Source organism: Carya illinoinensis, chromosome 16 (genome assembly GCF_018687715.1).
Source record: "Carya illinoinensis cultivar Pawnee chromosome 16, C.illinoinensisPawnee_v1, whole genome shotgun sequence".
NCBI lineage: Eukaryota > Viridiplantae > Streptophyta > Magnoliopsida > Fagales > Juglandaceae > Carya > Carya illinoinensis.
The window spans coordinates 4,049,880-4,062,960 of NC_056767.1; the positions used below are offsets into that span (position 1 = coordinate 4,049,880).

The 13,081-nt window shown below is 33.0% G+C and overlaps 1 protein-coding gene across 2 annotated transcripts; it reads left to right on the plus strand.

Annotated features, from left to right (window-relative positions):
* The first annotated feature begins 727 nt into the window (after positions 1-727).
* LOC122299628 (replication factor C subunit 2-like) lies at positions 728-7,745 on the plus strand. Of its 2 annotated transcripts, none has more exons than XM_043110021.1 (13): positions 728-880; positions 1,512-1,838; positions 1,951-2,029; positions 2,115-2,194; positions 2,897-3,019; positions 3,121-3,190; positions 3,264-3,337; positions 4,589-4,709; positions 4,821-4,883; positions 6,018-6,077; positions 6,605-6,730; positions 6,817-6,900; positions 7,528-7,745. In XM_043110021.1, exons 2-13 carry the CDS (start codon positions 1,795-1,797, stop codon positions 7,630-7,632), a joined length of 1,029 nt encoding a protein of 342 aa, XP_042965955.1. In that variant the 5' UTR covers positions 728-880; positions 1,512-1,794; the 3' UTR covers positions 7,633-7,745. The 2 variants fall into 2 exon arrangements, with proteins under 2 accessions (XP_042965955.1, XP_042965956.1); XM_043110022.1 differs by having other exon boundaries at positions 732-880; positions 1,732-1,838.
* Positions 7,746-13,081: the final 5,336 nt, after the last annotated feature.

The window sequence follows — 13,081 nt, forward strand, 5'->3', positions numbered from 1 at the left end:
TTTCTTGAAGGCTCGAGTCTCCAGATCAAGAGCAAACCCAGCAATGGAGGCCACTGCAGCAGCTATGGTTTGAAATATATATTGGCTTATGTGTGAAATATATTTTCTTTTAATTATAAGAGAACAATGGATTAATAAAATTCTGTTTTTATATTTATGCGGAAATTGGATGAAATAAAAGTTAACAATGAGTGGGTCTAAGATATCTGCCTTCTTTCATTTTTATTTTTTTATTATTTTTATTTTATTGAAAAGAGACAAACAAGACATAGCTTTAAATAAAGAAGCGATTTCCCATCAATTTCATGCACTTTTGAATTTTCTATTTGATCGTTATCAATGGTTGCAATCTAGTTAATCTCTATGTGGTGATCCACAACGTTAATCTTTCTAAAGGAGATTATTTTTGAGCCCGTCTTTATTTTTATTAATATATACTCTCACTTGCCTTAGAAAAAAAAAAAAAAAAAGGGAATTAGATGATAAGAGAGAAAAAAAATGTGAAGCCGATGAAAAGCTCGGCCCAATAAGCGTCTCTTGTCCTTGAGCAGCCCAATAAGTATAAACTTCTTTTTCCCCTCGGTGGCCCAAAATCCTTCTCCCTCCCTCTTATTTCTCTTCGGCATTATGGATTCTGGAAAAACGCCACTTACAGCTTTAGTTGAGGAAGCCCGTTACAAAGCCCACCCCGCACACACTTCACATCAGCCTTTATATTTTACCCTCGTTTAAAATTTTAAATCACACACTTCATTTCTCACTGGCCTGCTCACCCACGGCTGAAGAACTATCCCCTTTCTTCGATCTCCTTCCTCCAGAGACTCACCCACAACGGAACAATTACGTAGCTCAGGTCACTAAACAAAGCTCAGGCATTAAGGTTCAATTGTTTTTCCCATTTCGCCCATCTCCTTTTCCCTTTAACATTTGTGAACAGTTAGGGTATTTCTTTGGTCTGCAATTTTTTTGCCCATTGATGAGAATCGAGATCGTGTTTGCTGGTCTGTGATGACATCTTGATGAAGAATAAATAGATGAGAATGATTTTTTTATCAAGTTTTTAGTTTGCTGGTCTGGGTGATACTGGCACAAGGATTTTTTATTTTATTTTATTTTTTATACTCACGGGTTTTGCTTGGAGAACTGGATTTTTTCTGAGCCAGTCAGTGTTTCGAGAACTTGAGTGTTCGAAGTGAATTCTGGTTGATTGATTTTGCTTGGTTTTGTCGAGTTGGGTCTTTTGGATTTGTTGATTCTTGCTGCAATGAAAGATCTGGCTTTTACCCCCATTTTCAAGATCACTTGAAGTCAAATTTCCTTTAGAATTTTCATCAAAAGAGGGATAGACACTACTTGGACGACAGTGGCCACTTTCCACGCCAGGCAAATTTTCAGCTTTTGAATTGGTTCTATCAGGCTTGAAGATTCGATCTTTGCATATTCATCTTTGTATCTTCCCTACACAAAAAAACTCTCTGTTTCTAATGCCCATATTCAATATTATTTGTCAGCCAAAAAAAAATCGGTAGGGCAAAACTCCAGCATTACAGAGATCGGAGAAAGGGTTTGAACTCAATAGCGAAGAACAAGAACTACAAGGAAGAACACTTCTGTTTCATGAATCTGTTTTCTGAGAGAGAGAAACGCAATTTATTTACTGAGAGTTTGTCTTTTTATTAATATAATTAGTCACCTCAGCTGTGTGCTTAATATAAAGAGGCTTCTCTGTAGCACTACTCGGAAAAGAAAGCCCCATATAGAAGGCAGGGAAAAATTTTACAGAAGGAAAAGAAAATGGTGCCAGTATTGCAAAGCTCTCAGCAATGGGTCGAAAAATAGTACGAAACCTCTCTACTGCGTTTCATATTTTCTTTATTTTAATGGGTTTTATTGTCTCCATCATTCTAAATTTGGAGTGTTTATGTGTGCGCACGTGTGAAAATTGTTCAGTCGGCCAAAACAAGTGAAAGATGTAGCACACCAGGAGGAGGTGGTTCGGGTCCTCACAAACACCCTCCAGACCAGCAATGTAGCAGGCTTTTACACTCACTCTGCAAAACTTATTCAATTTCAGAAAACCCCTTTCTCAATATTCTTTTTGCCTTGTTTTGTAGTGCCCACATATGCTCTTCTACGGCCCACCCGGCACAGGCAAGACCACCACCGCACTAGCCATCGCACACCAGCTCTTTGGGTTACTACTGCACCTATTGCTTATAAATCTTTAATTTGTTTTAATTGAAGTATTGGCTTTGCTTTGGGCATTATTACAATGTGTCTGAGGGAGCTTAATTGCTTTGGGCTGATAAGTGAGTCTCTTTGGGAGCTTAATTGCTTCCAACTGCGTAAATAAGCACCAGTTTTGTTCAAAGTACATCATGGATCTGTTTCTTTTATGCATTGACGCAAACACCTTTATATTATCATATTTTTGTATGCCCTCCTAAAGCTAAATGAAGAGATACCCAAGGAGCTTTGTGGGTGGGAAAAAAAATGGGGAACATAAGTCCGGGAACTCAATGGTGGAAAACAATTTGGAATGGGTTGCTTGTCATTTTGAAAAGGACATCATCAAAGATAGAACTTCCAATTATAATTAAGCAGTTAACCTCTTACCGATCAAAAAAGAAAAAAAAAAAGTCAGTTAGCCTCTGTTGCGGGTTTCTTTTTTCCGCTCTTTACTCTACCTTGATATGCCTATTCAGATCATTGACCCCACGGTGTAGAAAAAGCACTTTTGGACCACACATAGCATATATAAAACCTGTCTTTCACCTGGACTTGGATATTTTATTTGGCATCATACTGACAACTATAGACCATCATCCTAGATGGTGGAGTTGATAGACTCAATTTACCCGTCTTCCCTTTGTAATAAAACAGTGATATTTTGCAGGCCTGAGCTCTACAAGTCTAGGGTGCTGGAGCTGAATGCGAGTGATGACCGTGGCATCAACGTTGTTAGAACAAAGATCAAAGATTTTGCTGCCGTGGCTGTTGGTTCTGGTCAGCGTCAAGGGTGTGTACTCGTACCTTGTAACCATTGGTATTCCTATTTTGTTCTACACTTTCTTCTATGCACTTTAACAATGTTTTTCCCTTTTCTGCATGGTATTTCAGAGGTTATCCATGTCCACCATTCAAGATCATCATTCTAGATGAGGCAGATTCAATGACCGAAGATGCTCAGGCATGTTTGTTACCTGTTTTTTCCTTTGTTCTGTTTAATGAAATATGCACTCGACTTATATTTTACTTGACAGAATGCCCTGAGGCGTACTATGGAAACCTACTCCAAAGTTACAAGATTTTTTTTCATCTGTAATTACATCAGCAGGTAAGCCTTACTGCTTCCTAATTTAGCATGAAAGTTGATAGGATCCTGACTGACTAATCAATTGCAAAATATAAGAGAAATTGACACGAGGCTCTTTATGATATCCAAGAGTAAACGATCCAGGCAAACTGATTTATAGACTGATTATAACTACTCTCCATTCATTAAAATAACAAGCATGTATAATCACAGTTCTCTTATGTAACTGCATCATACAAGTTCCTAATCCAACTGTTACTTGTCAACCAGTTCAGTTCATGTGTAAAGTACTTTGTCGAGGCTTAAGGAGTCATTTAACAAACTCTATTGTCATCAGTCACGCATTTCATTGATTTCGTTCACTCGTGTATGTAAGTTGCTTTCATTTCTTATTAACAATGATTAATGAGATGCTTGGGGTATGGGATGATATGAGAAATCTGTGAATAATAGTGAATAGTCGGAAAAATCGAGGTGCATTTGCAGGAAACTCGTTGCCAAGGGCTTGTGCGCCCTTCGAATTAGTCCGGACATTGTTCTCAGACACCTAGTGCCAATCAAAAAAAGAAATCTATAAATAGTAGTTAAATGGTTTATGAATAGTAGTGAAATAGTTTGAGTTATGATGTTTTATGGAATTTTGGAAAAGAAGAGAGAAAAAGTTGAATAAAATATTATAAAGTAAAAATATCATTTTTTAATATTATTTTTATTTTGGGATTTGAAAAAGTTGATTTTTTTTTTTGTGTGTTTTGTTTGGAAGTTTGGGAAAGTTGTAATGATTAGATGAAAAAATTGAAAATTTAAATTTGAAAAGTGTATGCTTGAATGGGATTAGGATGTTGAGATGTGATAGGATGAGATGAGATGAGATGAGATGGAATGAGATGATACCATCTGCAACATCCAAACAACCCCTAAGTTAACTGGGAGCATGAGGCAAGGATCCGGTCGGTGGCTTAAATAAAGGAAAAATATAGACCCACACATTGTTTTTGATATTATCATCATTTGTGATTTCATCTTTGGCATTTTATGACCTTAATTGTTAATAGTTCTGCTCCTAGGAAAGACCCATAATTTTAGTGCTGAACTTAGCCAAACAGAGTGGAGCTGCAATAGGACGTAAGACTTACAAAGTTCTCATGTTTTTCAAAGTTTCTTTTGTTCAATTTTCATGGCGAATCTTTACCTTTTCGTATCACACTAAGATGTGGATGATTGAATGGAGACCCTTATACTTTATGATGAAGATGATTGTATTTTCTGTAGGATCATAGAACCACTTGCTTCAAGGTGTGCAAAGTTCAGGTTCAAACCACTTTCAGAAGAAATCATGAGCAGTCGAATATTGCATATTTGCAAAGAAGAACGCCTCAATCTGGATGCCGAGGTGTAGCCATGATGTCTCAGAGTTTGTCTTTTGAAATAGTTTTCAGAGTAGATTTCTTCATTGTTTTGGTGTTAGGTTTTCTAACTTCATTAATATGATGCATAAGTCTAGGCTCTTTCAACCTTGAGTTCTATTTCACAAGGTGATCTTCGTCGGGCTATTACGTACTTACAGGTGAGAACTGTTTTTTATTTTTCCTGTCATGTGTTCAAGTATGTAAATATTATCACCTATAAAAAAAAAAAAGTATGTGAATTATTATGATTTTATCTCTGTGCTCATGCAAAAGAACATTCTTTCTGAAATCGGATGCCATCTATGTGTCTAAAATAATCTATTCTTGCCAAACTGGTTTGGTCCATACATGTTGTTGATGCTTGCTCCAACGAAGCACCCCCATCCCGTGAGTGGATAATCCTTCAATGCATTTCTGAAACCTTCAGCTTAAAATATTGGTTTGCAAAAAAAAAAATTAAAAAATTCTTGGCAGTGCCTGATATACAGGTGCCACAAATAACCATTGCGTTTTCAATTTAGTTAGTATTTTCTTCAATGCTCAACACACATTCATTTTGGCAACTCCGTGATAAAATTGGAAAAAATTTATTTGATTGATGATGATGGGTTGACTATTAGGAACTTTCAATATAGGTTTTCCATTTCATTGGTCTATGGTCATGGTTGAAATTGTACAGAGGATTAAATAGTAGGTCTTCCAATCAAAATACTGTTATTAATCTGGAGTATCAAAATCTTAAATTCTCAAGTGGCTTTGTTTTCCATGGATCTTGGGCCTTTAAATAGCAATTAATAAACGGAGTACTAGATATGCTTTTGTGAGAGATCATGGGCTCTTTTGAGTAGAATTTTCAATGAAAAAGGTCAAATGAAACTAGCTCTGACATTGGAGCTTGGAGACACAAATCTTTGTCTTGTGATTAAGGGCTGTTGGATGTCTATACAGTATAATTGTACAATTTCTTGATGTTGAGCAATGTTACTCTTCATCTTAAGTCTTGTCATTCATAACCACACATGTTGTGTGTCCCATTTCAGTGGTTTTTTCTATCAATCACTTAAATGACACCCATTTGAAATGTGTCACGCCACCAAGTGTGATTGGGGATGACAGATTAGGATGAAGAAGAGCATTTCTCAATTGTTTATTCCGTAGTCTTTGGGCTTTTAAATTTAGTCCCTCTTCATCCATTTACTTTTTCTGTTCTAATAACTATTCCATGGACACCAAGTTGGAGCTTAGTATGTAGATAATGACTTGAGTTTCTAATCTGTCTTTGCATATTTCAGTCAGCTGCGCGATTATTTGGATCATCCATTTCTTCGAAGGATCTGATTAGCGTGTCTGGGGTAAGTTATGATGAAGTTTCAAAAGGCTTTGTTTGTCATAACATGCATCATGACCCATACACAAACGTGCATAAACATAGGTGCATGGATGCAATATGTGTATACATCTATATGTTTATCTGATTTAATTGTGGCTTCTTCAGGCTTTTATTGAATAAAACCACCCTTTATATCCATGTGGTCAAGTATATAAGAAACTTTTCTTCAACATCAAAGATTGTTGTGCTTGTGCACACAAGCTTGTTTGAGACTGGGTGCAAGATGTTGGAAGTTTCATCCACGAATTTCACACTTGGGTGTTTTCTCTGATTCCAACATTTTGCTGTCAGTTCCATGCTTTATTGATATGATAGTGGAACTTCATATCATCATTCAAACCATTTCTTTATTCGTTTTTACTGGAACTATAACTTAACACTTAAACAGCAACAGATGATAAATATAAGCACTCTCCATAAATACCAGGACTTTTTCCTCCAGTTTTAGAAGCCCCGCCATGTGCTAACTCCTCAACGCTTTATTATTAGGTCATTCCACAAGAGATTGTCAAGGCATTTCTTGTAACTTGTAAAAGTGGTAACTTTGATGTGGCAAACAAGGAAGTCAATGATATAATTGCAGAGGGATATCCAGTCTCTCAGATGCTTTACCAGGTTTCCAAATTATACTTTTGTTAGTGGTTATTTACCATTTGCAGTTGGTAGATAAAGATACAAATAATTGAATGCTTTTTTTCCAGTTACTTGAGGTGGTTGTTGAGGCAGATGATGTATCAGATGAACAGAAGGCCAGAATTTGCAAGAAATTGGCTGAAGCAGATAAGGTTAATTATCTAGTTGGAGACTTTTTTGAAGCCTTTAAAATAATGGAGTCTGGTATCATTCTGTTGAAAATGAAATGAGTCTTACCATAACTTTGTTGTCTTCCTAGTCAAGATGTTGTACATATCATTTAGAATTCAGATGCTGTCTTTTTGAATATTTGAGATTGCTTGAAGGTGAATCATACTTCAGCAACGTAAGATGCTTTAAAGAAGCTTTTAAATCATTGTAGAACTTATGCTGTCTCTCAGGAATGACCTAGGGTTTACCAATTGCCATTCTAAATTGATTGAACCCACTATTTCCATTTACCTAAAGAAAAATGACCCTAGCCTTAAAATTTTAAAATCTGCTCCTGAATAACGTTGTACAACTGGATGTTTCTGGCATTCCTACTTATCAAGTAGAATTTCTGGTATTCTTATTTTGGTTTTTTGGAAATTCTAGGGTGCTATTTTCAATTAAATGTTATAAAAGGTTATTGTTTACTTTCCTTCATGAACTTAGGAATCATTCTTTATCCATGCAATAATGGTATCTACATTGATGGCTAATTTTTATAGTAGCACTCTACTGTACAGAGACATTGTTTTGCATGGCTCTTACTTCTTTTAATTTTGAATCGGCAGTGTCTAGTTGATGGTGCAGACGAGTACCTGCAGTTGCTGGATGTAGCTAGCAATACAATGCGAGCTCTTTGTAACATGCCACAAGAATTTTCTTATGAGTGCTAGGTTGTTCTGAACCCTGATCTAGATACAGTTTGTTGTCATATCATGCAGAGATAAGCAAATTCAGCTTTGGATGGATGTTGAATTTATAAAACAGATCAGTCTTTTTGGAGCCAGATGTATTAATTTATCATAACATGTTCTTTCTAAAGGCAAGGATTATTAAAGATCAAATAAAAATAAAGTAAGGCAGTCAGTTGTTTTGAGATTATAACAATCTGAGGTCTCCAAGCCAACCTTTGATTGGTTAATATAATTAATAAACATTCAACTCCCCACCTGTTGATAAGAATATTCCCCCCCATCGATAACAACGTGTATATATATATATATATATATATGAACATTTCTGTAGCAGACACGATCCAACCTGAAAAATGGACCAAAAACAAGGACGTTTTGGCAGTGATTAGAAAATCTCAGCATCAGACATATATCTAACACAAATAATCAGGACGTTTCACTTCATGATCATCAACGGTACGTACGTACGAGATGTCCTTGACATGGAGGGTCAATGCGAGTACTGCTGATCATTCATTCCACTTCCTTACTAATATGATCGGATCACACAAAGAACTATCTAATCTAGACTTAGAAAACAAAATTATTTTAAATTAATTATAGAGTAAAGCTACCAACTATTTCTTTAATTATCATCATTTTACTATTTTATAATGTGTCATTTAATGATAGGAGATTATTTATTATGTTTTATTAGCTTGTAAGTTAATAATTTGATGCCTCGAGAATGATAATAAAATGGATGATAAATATATAATTTTTCTTATGTAGAATAGTAAATAAGCATACACATGACATATATATATATATACACAAGTACAAGAAATAATATTGTTTCCTAAGTCAGGGCGTTGAGAGTTTCGTACGTATGTACATCGACAAGTATAATATAAAATCTTAATGTTTTTATTTTAATATGATGACTATTATTTAGTAAACTTACAGCTGTGCAACAATTCAATTAATATGATTAGTCAAATAATAGTACGTAAGATAGATTAATCAAGATCTCAGTTCTCATTTTTTTAAGATCCTATATATATATATATATATATAACGACAATAATGCTTCAAACAACAAACACTACAACAAATTTAATTTTTAAAGTCGGAATTTTTTAAAAACAATGACATGGATTTAATCGATGTTTCGAATAAAGAAAATGCATCTGGAACCTACAAAGAGATGGTAAGGAGAATTATCTTCCTTTTTAAAACTCAATGATGATGTATATACATATAATATTGATGGCGATATTTTTATTTTTTATTTTTAATACAACGGGAGTTGGGGGTTTTGAACTCACGTTTTCTAGCCGTGATGGGATCAGGTCTTGTAGCCGTGACAGAGGAGATAAGTTTTAATGCTCATGCATAAAGAAATTGCCAAAAATTATCATTCAGTGTAGAAATTCATTCACTCATGAGTCACATATGTAATGCTTAGTTTTTTGAATTGGCATATGATTGTATATTCTAAACTTCCATTGAATTGAATTGAATTGTACTTGCTAAACTTGTTTCCCTCTTGCCCTGTATTTCTTAAGATGTGTACGTTACCTATATATTCAATTTTTGTGAGGCATATTTTGATATGCATCCAGTTATGAATCATGTATGCACCTACATATGTAACTACATACAACCATCTTGGACCTTTTGAGGTTATGCCATGTCTTCCATTGAAAGAAATGCCATATTCTTATTCTTTATAAATATGGAATGATTTTTTCAATGATGCCCGAGGCTTAACCTTTTAGCCTTAACTCTTCTATTTGTTGTACAATTTTGTTTTTCCTTAGGTTTAATCAGTTATAGAGGCTTTATTTTTTATATTATGTTCTTCTGCTTCATTTTGGCCAGGTAGTTTGTTCATTTCAATTTACATCAATATAAGTTGTTCATGTAATTATTTACTAATTACCTCATGTTTATGTAAATTTTTAGGGATTGTTCTTGACAACAAGGGAAGATAAAAAGTTCAAGACTTGAATATCCTTGAGTTGAACATATCTTGGAAGAACAAAAGTACTGAAGTTTCAAACTTGATCCCTTCTATTATTCTGTATTTTCGGCATGCTTCAGGGCCATGTAATGGGTTGTGTTATGCTTGAAGAAAATATTCATTTTATTTGTGTAACTCATGTTTGTTGTTCTTGACTTGTTAATTTGTTATAGTTAAGAATTTGAGGGGATTTTGTAATGAAGATTTTTTTACAACTTTTTATATTAATTTTCCTGATTTTATATGGCCATTTGCTGGTAGGTGAAGGCAACAACTGATTTTTTTGAAGATTTTACAAAAAAGTATTTGCTGCAGCATCATTTCGCCACAAATGATTATTTGTTGACGTTTTTGGTTGACTTCTATTTCTCCAAATCAAAAATCCCTTCAAAGTTCAAACGGTAAATTTTGGACCATTTCTTTTCATCCCAAAATAAAATCTATTCTAATGTAATTTTTTGCATTCGAACAATTGTTATGAACAGAATTTGTTTCATCTAAAAAAAATTCCATTCGAAAACCTTCAAACGGAAATGAAAATTTTCATCTCAAAAAATATTTTTTGGAATGAAATTTTAATTGTCTCAAAAAGCTTTTTGCAACAGGTTTTTTAGACGAACTAGAGATGAAATGAATTTCTTCCCAAAACACTTTTAGAGATGAAATTGAGATTTTTTTAGACGAAAATTTTCGATCCTAAAGATTGAGTTTGTTGTAGTGAAAGGAGAGAATCGGTCTACACATGAATGCATGCACTGTCGAAATCCTACCTAGGATTCAAGTTCTATAGATGAACATTATCTGTATTTGAATATATCTTTTGAGCTTTCCGTAACCTTTGTAAATATCAATGAATACATTTAGGTTTCTTTTTGTCATGACTGGAACCTTTTCTTTTTCCCAGAAAATATGTATTTTCCCTGCAGTCATGAGATTAAAGGAGATGCTTGGTTAGAGCAGCCACGAATTCTTAAGCCATATATATGTCTTCAGGCACAATGAAGTAGAGGAAATATATTATGGAACAGAGCTTTTTTTCTTCAACGTCAGACATCACAGCAAAATGTCTCAGAGATTTTATAATGCATCCAAAGGTTAACCATCATGACATGATTCTTCAATAATAAGCATGAAGTACTGATCATGAACTCGGATTTATGTTCATTTCTGTCCAGTCTGGGCATCCTTTTGCATATGTATATCAGGTAACCAAAAATTTCTCTGCAACTTTTTCCCTGAAACTACGAATGATTCAATATTAATTAGTTCTATATAATTTTCATTGTTCAATGATGTAATTCCAAGTGATTATATATATGTGTGTGTGTGTGTGTATATATATATATATAAATGCTTTAGCTATAAAGGGATTTTACCAAAGTAAACTCACAAGCTGAAGTGATTTGATGTAGTACGTTAGATTACAAAATTACATTAATTATTAAATAAATCTAATGAATTAATCATGATATGAATTCACGTCAACTTGTGAGTTTATTTTTGTAAAATTTTTTGTAGCATTATATATATACTAGGGAACGCCCCGGGTGCACCTAACATAATGATTTAAATAAATAAATAAATAAAAGTGAAAAAGTCAGTAGTTTATTTGTTTGGAAAAAGAAAATACAATGTTAAATAAAGACAAAAAATAAGATAAAAAAATTTAAATTTCAACAAAGTATGAGTATTGGTCTGCATCCATATTGGATTATCTATTTACTCTCTATATAATAATAAAATATTATTAATTTAATAATTTAATAATTTTTATTTTTATCACATTTTATAGTTCTACTAATTAAAATATTAATACTAATTATATTTTAATCAAATTAATAGTATTAAATATTAATATTAATAATAATTCTATTCTAATTAAATTAATAATTAATATTATATATTAAGTGTTTTAATTATTTTATTAGTTCAATTTACTTAAAGTTGAATTTTAGAATGAGAATTCTCTAGAGCGTTTCTATTCTTAAAAAGTAAAGTCATTTTAATTTTTTTATTTAAAAAAATTGAAACAAAAAGAAAGGAAACTGAGTACATTGTCAGAACAAAAAGGATATGAAAAATAAACGTTAATTCATGTACGCCGTGGGGATATTAAGGGCCTTTTGATAAAATAAAAGAGAGTTACACGTCAAATGGTCAAGAGTCTTAAGGACCTTTTGGTAAATAGGACTTAACGGACTTAATAGAAAAATAAGAAAAGTCAACAAAAAAAATAACAAAAATTACTATTTACAATTAGATAACCACTTATTATAATGTAATAGATATATATATATATATATATATTTATATACTAGATTAATTTTATATTATTAGAAAATCTATGATTCGGGCTTGATAATATTTTTTTTTTTCTAATCAAGCAGACTTCATTAAAATAAAAAAAAATGATACATGTTGAGGGGATGAGATTTCCCAACAAATATCCCAATACAACAACTATAGTACAAAAGTGGTGAAAAAAAGAGAAAAAAAATGAGATTTTGAGACCAATTTCTTGATCTCTATCCAAGCACTACCAATTTCAGAAAGTCTCAAGAGACATTCTGAAGGTAAGCCACCGCTGGAGGCAGTGCAAGCCAGTATACTGTAGTCCATTGTCTTGAAATATTTTTTTAGAAAGATCTTTAATTCCTTTAACAAGATTACTGTTTAAAAAAAGCGATAATCTAAATAAATCGACATCGGACCAAGAACAAATCTGCAGCAAAGAAACTGTCAAACTGTGCGCCTGAAGAGGCGCGTGAGAGCCACGAGCTGGTGGTAATAATTATAGTTCAAGACAAAACTATGCCATTAATTAATGAATTAAGTATAGGTTTAAATTTTATGAAGTGGCCTAGCTCATGTGACGTCCCAACAGATTGATCATATTATAAAGTCCTGATCAGTATTGAAAGAGTAGTACTTGTTGATATTTATCTCCCAGACAAATGTACGAACGCAGGTGAGTGTTTAGAGGGCAGAAGAAAACATTGATCTGTCAAACTGATGGTACGAAGTCATTACTTTCTCCTTACAAAAAACAATAACGTGGAAGGCATACATGAAGCATCGGTTTTAACCTGTAACTAGGGATACTAGATTCCCCCTTCTTTATTTGTACACTTTCTTCATATGATCAATACCTATATATACCAACTTACCCTAAAATAAAATAAAATAAAATTAATGAATCATGACAATTACACCAACATTGAAGTTGCTTAGTTTATGTTATTATATATATATATATAAGTGTTACAGTCATATAGAAATTTCATAAAAATAAATTTATAAATTAATGTACTAATTTCCCGTGATTTATTAAATTTATTTTATAATAAAAATAATTTTACAATATAACAAATCAAATCAAGAAATGTCAGTTTATAATTTTATTTTTATAAAATTCTTTTATAC

Bases quoted from the DNA above. Each gene is read 5' to 3' on its own strand.
- LOC122299628 (XM_043110021.1), top strand. From the start codon at position 1,795: ATGGTGCCAGTATTGCAAAGCTCTCAGCAATGGGTCGAAAAATA. The intron at 2,195-2,896 runs GTTACTACTGCA...GATATTTTGCAG, and splicing joins ATCGCACACCAGCTCTTTGG to GCCTGAGCTCTACAAGTCTA. The intron at 3,191-3,263 runs GCATGTTTGTTA...TTTACTTGACAG, and splicing joins CAATGACCGAAGATGCTCAG to AATGCCCTGAGGCGTACTAT.